At 44.1% G+C, this 7,909-nt stretch overlaps 1 protein-coding gene and 1 long non-coding RNA gene across 2 annotated transcripts in view; both read right to left on the reverse strand.

The window, feature by feature from the left end:
• The window catches only part of LOC144141941 (uncharacterized), a 138,314-nt gene extending 134,515 nt beyond the window's left edge, over nt 1-3,799 (reverse strand). Inside the window, exon 1 of the long non-coding RNA XR_013316764.1 lies at nt 3,700-3,799. This is a non-coding gene — a long non-coding RNA (uncharacterized LOC144141941). The remainder of the gene's footprint in view (nt 1-3,699) is intronic.
• Nucleotides 517-1,239, reverse strand: LOC144141942 (uncharacterized). Its single transcript, XM_077673386.1, has one exon. It carries the CDS (start codon nt 1,237-1,239, stop codon nt 517-519), a length of 723 nt encoding a protein of 240 aa, XP_077529512.1.
• Nucleotides 3,800-7,909: the final 4,110 nt, after the last annotated feature.

A 7,909-nucleotide genomic window follows, 5' to 3' on the forward strand; every position in this document is an offset into this window, starting at 1 on the left:
ACCCGAATTACGCCCGTTTGTTCTATCTTATCAGGTTTCCGCTTCACATGTTCTTGAAGCGGTATAGGAATCCTGCGTGGTGTGCTTATTGCGAATAGAATTGCGTCTGGTTTTAGCCTGATTGTATACTCCCCGGGCTTACAGCCTAAGTCGCCAAAAACCTGAGGGCACAAAACCTGGTAGTAAGACTTTTTCTGAGCGACAGAGTCAGCCAACGTAATAACTCCTAATGCTTCAAGAGCTGGCAAGCCTAGCAGTACATGGCACAAAGGACTGACGACATAACATGTTTGACGAGAAGTGTGTCCCTTCCAAACTATATCTGCCTGAAACTTGCCCAGAAAATTTATTCGGCCACCGCTATCGCCTGTCAAGATGTCGGCATTTTCTAAGCTCCTGGGAAGTCTAGGAAACGATGCTAGAATTACGGACACTTCTGCCCCTGAGTCAACCTTTGCGAAAACAGGCAGTGCATTAACCAATACTTGAACGTAACGCGCCTTGGCTCCAGGTGCCTCAACCGCGCCTAGAAAAATTTCCCCGGCACTCTTTTTGTACGGATGACATTCGTACTTTTCGCTGGTTGCTTGGAGAAGTCCCATTGAGGCACACCTTGCCAAAATGTCCCTTTACGCCGCAGTTGAAACACTTCTGCGCTCTAGCTGGGCAGTCTGTCCTTGGGTGGGAGTGGCCGCCGCAGAAGATGCACTGTCTTTCGGAACGAACTGCTGGCGGCCGGGTGTCCTCACTGCGGTGCGGTTTCGTGCGGTGACCCACTGCGTCGACCTTGACGTCGTCACATGGCTTGCACGGAGTGTTGTCGCGCACCTCCATGGACTTGCGAAACTCTGCTTGTTGCTGATGTGTCTCTTTCAGGCGGGCCTTCGCTAGAGCTGTCGCGAGCGATAGCTTCGGGTCCATCTGCAGCGACTCGGAAAGTTTTTCGTCCCGCAGGCCAACGACGAACTGGTCCCTGATAAGGCGCTGCTTGAATTCTCGGAAGTCGCATTTTTCCTCCAAGACGTGTAGACGCCAAGACATGAACTGACGCCAAGACATGAACTGGTCAATAGACTCGCCCGGCATCTGGTGACGCTTGCGAAAGCAAGAGCTCTGGTAGACGACGTTGGTCTCCTTGACGAAGTGCTCGTCGAACTTCTTTTTGACCAGCTCAAACTTCTTCGAATCTTCTGCAGAGAGATTGAAGGTAACAAAGATGTCCCTTGCTTGCTGCCCCATGGTGTAGAGCAGAGTGCGCACTTGCGCATCCTCCGAATACTCATTCAGGCCCGACGCATATCGATTGTCGTCGAAGTGCTGTATCCATGCCGGCCACTCCGAGATAGTGTCAAAGTCCAGCGGTGGTTGTTGCTGAAGGCACTGCGGGGGTGGTGGTGGTGCAGTGTCCATTGCAGTCTCTTTTTGTGCCGTTGTCTCCATGGCTCTTTTTTTTCCCGATGGCGTTAAAGGTGGGCGGATCGCATTAGGCAAGCAAAAAAAAGCTCCGCCTTTTATTTCGCAGCGGTTCAGGTAGCACCTGTGGCGTCAGTACCACGTGTTTCCATACACGGGCCAGGCACGGTGAATGGGCGCGTCATGCAGGAGCGCACTTTCAGCAGACGGGAAACACATTCTGGCACACTATACACCCGTACTTGTGTTGGCAGTTTCAAACAATATGATACAGGGTTGTTGTATTTTTAAGGTATTTATTTTTCTCACCCATGAAGCATAAATCCGCAAAGTCTAGTGCAGTACTTCGAAGATGTGAAAAGTAACAAAATGTATTTTTAAAGGACCATAGCCGAAATTGTCAATTTGATGAATACTTTTATAGATGACGTCAAAATAACAGAAAAGAACACAATTTTACCAGAAACGTGAAACCAAACATTAATATAATTTTGTTAAAAATGATCTGTGCACATCAAGATAAATACAGAAGGTCCACAGGTTTTCTGCGGAGGAAAACAGAACCTGAAATAACAGAACTATTTAAAAAAAACAGGGAATTGACATACATTTCTTGTAGTGAAAAACAGAAAATGCTGGTAAAAGATCAGAAAAGTGAAAAACAGAAAAACAACGTTACAGAAAATTTCTGGCAGGAGAGCTGCCAGAAAATTTTTGTTTTTTCGAGGGAAATTTTTTTACAGTGCACAAAACACGGCTGTGGTCAATGTGCAGTTAACGAGGCGCATCATGACGGAGCACAAAACGATGTAAGGGGAACGATCCGACACTGCGCGCAGTGCCAGGTAGTAACACGGCTGTGTCATCTTATCGGGTGAGGTGTCGACTGTGACTGTATTCCAACGTTTTCCAGTAGCCGCTAACGGTAAAGGTCCGCACAAGTCAATACTTAAACAATCAAGGGGTTCGGGCTGGGCATGGCAACTGCAGCAACACACACGGCGGTGTGCACGGTCATGTCTTTTGTCTCTCTCAGTAGGCACAAGAGCAAAAGTACTTGCGGACAAACGTGTACAGCAGCGAAAATCCGTAAAAAGGCGGAAGTGCTTAAAAACAAACAAATTTTGAAATCACGTGGTTCAACCTTGCGACAGGGTTATATTTGGTTTGTAGTGTTTAGTGTAAAAAGAAGGTGTACGTATAGGCAGTGACGTGTTTCTACAGCAGAGAAGCAAAGGTCAGCCTAAAACGTTGTTTTTGGCTACTGTCACGAAACCGGGGACAATACTGGTCAATAAATATCGTTCCTAAAACAAGACCGGTAGATGCGCACAAGTAGCACAGTCCGGCATACACATCTTGGTCGCAAACTGTGAATCAAAGAACCATGAGATGCTTTGCAATAGATGAAGAAGAGAAACAGAAAAAAAGAAAGCAGAAAGGCAATCACGAAAACGCGTATGGTTGCTTGTCTCGGCCTTAGACTTTTGTCTATGCTTCAAGTAAAAAAATAAAACTGAAAATAAACTGCGTGGCTGCATTAAAAGTGCACTTTTGCCGAAGGTGTCAAATCCTTGGTTCGGAGATTTCGCTGATTTCACTGGAGATTTAGCAGAGCCTTTGTACTTATATTTAAATAGCTGGTGCACGGAGGAACAACGCCTCAACGTATGAAAAAAAAATGTTGGCAAACGTTGTACATTTTAAAGAATATTTCACCCGCAGCACATTAAGAAAAATTGGCAGGTTCACACTAGTACAGGAATTAAGATAACTAATTGCGGAAGACAAGGGTTGGGTGAGTGGTGGTGGAAAGACAGGGCCTGCGGCCGATCTAGAACCGGTGGCGACAGGCTTTCCGAACCCGGAGTTGTTAACGCAAACTTTGCCGTATTTCCTACTTCAGGGGCAAATGCGCGTGAACTGAAGAGAAAAATAGAGGCCAGAAATCACACCATGAATTCTTGGCAGAGAGCTCCGGCTCGCTTGTGGATGTCATCGCTCGGCAAGGTTTTACTGGGAATGTTCGCCAGTTCACCAGCTGCCTACACAACATCACTGTTAAAATTGTTATGAAGCCATTTTTCCTTTCCACAAAAATGCCAAAGAGATCCCGTTTTTCTAAATAGATTTTCTATACACAAATAGAGCATGTTTCAGACACAAGGTGCTGTATTTGAGAAGGTGCAAATATAGTATAGCTAGAGTAGCACTCAAACAAAAAATATGGCAAAACATAAAAATCTTTGCTTCACAATGCGAATATTTCACATAATGGCTACGTACCCGGGAATGGGTGTGGCATCACCAAAAATAATCAGAGCGCACAGAAGAGACAGAAAAGCTACAGCTGCTTTCATTCCAGAGCTGGCGGTACAGTGAACACGCAAAAAAGTAGGGGACAGGTTTACGAGAACAAGTTCTTTGAGGCCCTTTAAAAAGGAACCCGTCATTTTTTTTCTACGCAACGTGAGCTGAAATATGATGAAACAGCGTTTCCACAAATACCATCCCAACAATACACAATGCATTGAGCGGAAGCACCAATCCACAGAGTAAATAAGCCATTCAATTCAAGCACCACAGCATTTATAAAATTAGAGGAAAAATTACATGAAAGGCTCAAGAAAACATTTTTGATGACCTAACAATAAATATGAATTTATGCGAAAGTCCTACCAACGAAGATACCAATGCGAAGTTTTATTGGTATATTGATCGGCTGGCTGTTAAACGTCTCTGGGAAAGTTTAAAAGCCGCAAAAGCTTTAGGATACTTTACAAACCCCAATGTCGAATTATTCGAAACAGGACTGGCCCCTGATTAGGCGCTTCCAGCAAAATACATATCTGCCTACATTCAGATTGCTGAGGTTTATAACATAGTTATGTAAGGTAGAAGGAACCGTACGTTTCAGTTGGTTTGTCTGAGCCAACAATAAATATTTTGAAAATCCGTAAATCTTCTGCCTATCAACTGGTTTTCAAAACCGCGTTGTACATATGTTGATTACGACGTACACGCACACGGTAGCATGATGGCATAGTGACGACACATAACTCAGAGTATCGGCAAATATTTCTTTTCGCTCACCGTCAGGGGTTCCGCTGTAATCACGGATAGCCTCATTGACGTCCAATATTATTCAAAGACCACAACAGCCAGTAAATATGGGCAGTGCCACAGCAAGTGGTCTTGTTGCCAAGGCGTTGTTACATACCACCTGGCAGCTGGGTCCTCCGCATCTTATCAGGTACGTAAACTCTCCATAGCTTACCAGTATCAACTGTAGGGTAAGTTTGGGAATGCCAATAATGAGAACCCAAGTTTTGCTTTGAGCACTGACAATAAGCACTGATTTCTTGCAGTTGGTCTGAAACCGGAATGTTAAGACAAGCGTCCTGCGCTTAATTTAAACGTTACTTTCACGTACAATCGTACTACTTTTCATGTGACATTATGTGCAGTTTACTAAGACTACTGGGTACAGGTTCACTAATTCATGCACTAACGTCTTTAGTAATTGCCTGTCTTGCTTCCTTATTTACTGCGCATCAGCCCATGAGCGCATCATACACGGACACGCCAACTTAGCAACTGTCGACGACGTTTGTACGTAAACTTTGCTGCCTTAAAGTAGTGTGAGCAGGAACCCAATCTTACCCCAGCGGAAATACTTTTTTAGCGCTCCTACTGTCAATGTGGTGAACTTTTACACGCTGAAATAAAAATAAATGTGCTAATGTGAATATGGAGCTGGCACTATATGTACCAAAAAGGGATCGGAGGCGGTGCAGGTAAGTTACGCAGTCAATCTGTACTGTTGTTCACGTAGAACACGAATTCCATTCACAGTTAAGTTTTCTAAGTCTACTCCACAGAGGTTCTGTCGAGACCATCGGTGTCATAACAAAACCCCCGTGAACAAATAAAATAAGTTACAGGCCCCACCAGAAATCGAACCTGGAACGAACAAACAAACAGAGAGAGCTCGTTGTATTAGTGATTGAGCTACGAGCTAAGGCAGAGGAGAGGGAGGCAGACGGGGCACTCCTTACGCATCTGTAGGTATAGCCCCTGCGTTCTCATTGAATGCTCTATGATGGCACCAAAGCACGTGTAGCTGCCGTGTCCACGCATTGCTCATGTACTCGGAGTTCTAAAAATTAAAGGTGTACTCACACCAATGCATAGCAATGCACTTCTCCACTGTCTCTGCAGCCGATCTCGCGGCCTCCGTCGGCTGCGGCAGAGACGGAGGAGAAGTGAGGTCCTCTAACACCCTATTTGAGCTTCATTTATTTCATAAAACATAATAAACTGATGTGCTTCCCCAATATAACTCAAGAAAACACCGTTATGAAGCTTGATTGATGCAACCATAGCAAAGAATATCGCCTAAAAGTAATAAAGGGTGTGGTTAAGTGAATATCCCTTGATAATGGTTGTTCTCTTTGTAGAGCCACGTGTGTGAATTAAAGTGAAGTCGCATAGGTAATTGTTGGGGGTTGCTTGCAGCTTCGCTTTCAAACCACCTTCACCGGGTAAATTGGCACGCATTTTCATTATTCGAATGCAGCTGAAAAATAAATCTCAAATTGGACACAACACTTGGAATTGTGCCTCATGAACGAATCGTGTTTTATCCAGGCAGTGGTGGCAGCGGCTGCTGCTAGCCGCAAGAAAAATTTACGCATCTTCATGAATTGATGCATGACGACTGGGCGATGCTCTGGGGATTGGGGATCGTTCTTACCATAAATAACCCGTGGCATTGCCCAATTGCGCATGTATATGAGTTAAAACGCGTGTGTATTGTGTAAACAATTCCATCCAATCAAATGCGATACAAATAAATTGAATCCAATCAAAATTTAATCCAATCCAATGTTTCCCACGCATGCACAACGCTGTGTACACGGACGCTAAACCCCTGACAAAGCGAGGTCCTAATGTGCTTAGCCCCTAATAAGGACGTTGTTTCTCGACATCGGCCCCACAATGAATAGGCGATTCCCGACATTCAAGCGCGTGAGCCCGCCCCCCCCCCACCAATATAAATCTGTAAAGGAAATTTAAACACGCTATTATGCATACCCTGGAGCAAAAAAGTGCATGTTCGATGCCTAGGCAACCTATTGGCCGGGCTGAACAAATAGCACACATCAACGAAACACAATCACATAATTCAAGCAGATTCACTTTCATGCGTGTGAGTGGCCTTCCGGCCAAGAGGTGACATGCATATGTTTAGCATATTATGTAATGAGCAGGTACCACATAAGCGAGCGCCAATTTTAACTGTCGCGGCAGAAATACATTCGTCATTCAATACGAATACCATGCTCGGTAACACAGCTTTATGCACACTTGCCTTCAGGCCTCGGATAGTTGCAAATATAGCGTAGCCGAAAAACCAGTCCACGGCCAAGCCAGAGGCGTAACTTCATTTCTTGTCCCCAAGTTTACTTGTTACTCTGTTCGTTTTCTTGTGGCGTTCTTCCACAAATAAAAATGATTGAGGTTCGCTGAATTGAATTTTTACAAATTCGTACGTCTGGCGTTGCCTCGGTAAGGATCCCTTGTAACTGTTTAAAGGTGAATTCGGGATTCAATTTTATAATTTCAATTCAATATGTTCCTTTAGGATGCTTCTTCTTTGAAACACTTGCCACTCCCACAAAAATAATGAATAAAAAACGCTCCCTGTATTAGTAATATAGTTTTGGTTTGCCATAAATTAGCATAATCTCTCATTTTTGCCCAACAATTGTTGGCAGAGATGGGATGGACAACGAAGCTTATATTTTTAACTTTTGTAGCCCACACAAAGATCCAGCTCTTAGAATACATTTAGGTTTTTACATGGTGGCTTAGCGAAAGCCCAGACATACAGATATAAGAAACAATAAAAACACCGGCTAACAATTATGCCATTAGGTAGCCGAAGGACTACTTTTGTCTTAAAAATGCGTATGTGTGAAACAATGTAAGAAATGGTGCGAATATGTCTAGCAATTTATTTTTAATGGGTGCCACCTTGTACGGCTCAAGGTGAGGAACATTGTTAAGTGTTCCCGTAAGATGTTGTTAGGTATTTCGGCACGAGCAAAAGATCCCCGAGTTTTCGAAATTCTTCCGGGGCCATACACTACCACGCTCCCCATTGGCTGAGTAGCGTCGGCTCGTTGAACCTCGTTAGCAATCAATCAAGACATGGTTAGGGCCCAGGTAAAGGCTGCGTTTTAAAAGAATTAGATTTGTTTGCCCGATTACATAGCGTCGATGTGTTCTGAGATCTCATTCAGGTTTTTGTTAATCACCTGAAGACGAAACCGCTGTTGCGGAGTCAAGAACAGGGGTACTTCTTTTTTTCTTTCTTTACGGTATTTTCACATTAAATATAGATAATAAAATGCCATATGTTCCATACGGCAAGCAGCCACCTTTTGTATGGTACTTAAATGCATAAGCATTGTTATCATTATATCTTAGG

The sequence above is a fragment of the Haemaphysalis longicornis genome, unplaced genomic scaffold (assembly GCF_048455015.1).
Source record: "Haemaphysalis longicornis isolate Haplotype H1 unplaced genomic scaffold, Haemaphysalis longicornis Haplotype H1 scaffold_6, whole genome shotgun sequence".
In the NCBI taxonomy this organism is placed as follows: domain Eukaryota; kingdom Metazoa; phylum Arthropoda; class Arachnida; order Ixodida; family Ixodidae; genus Haemaphysalis; species Haemaphysalis longicornis.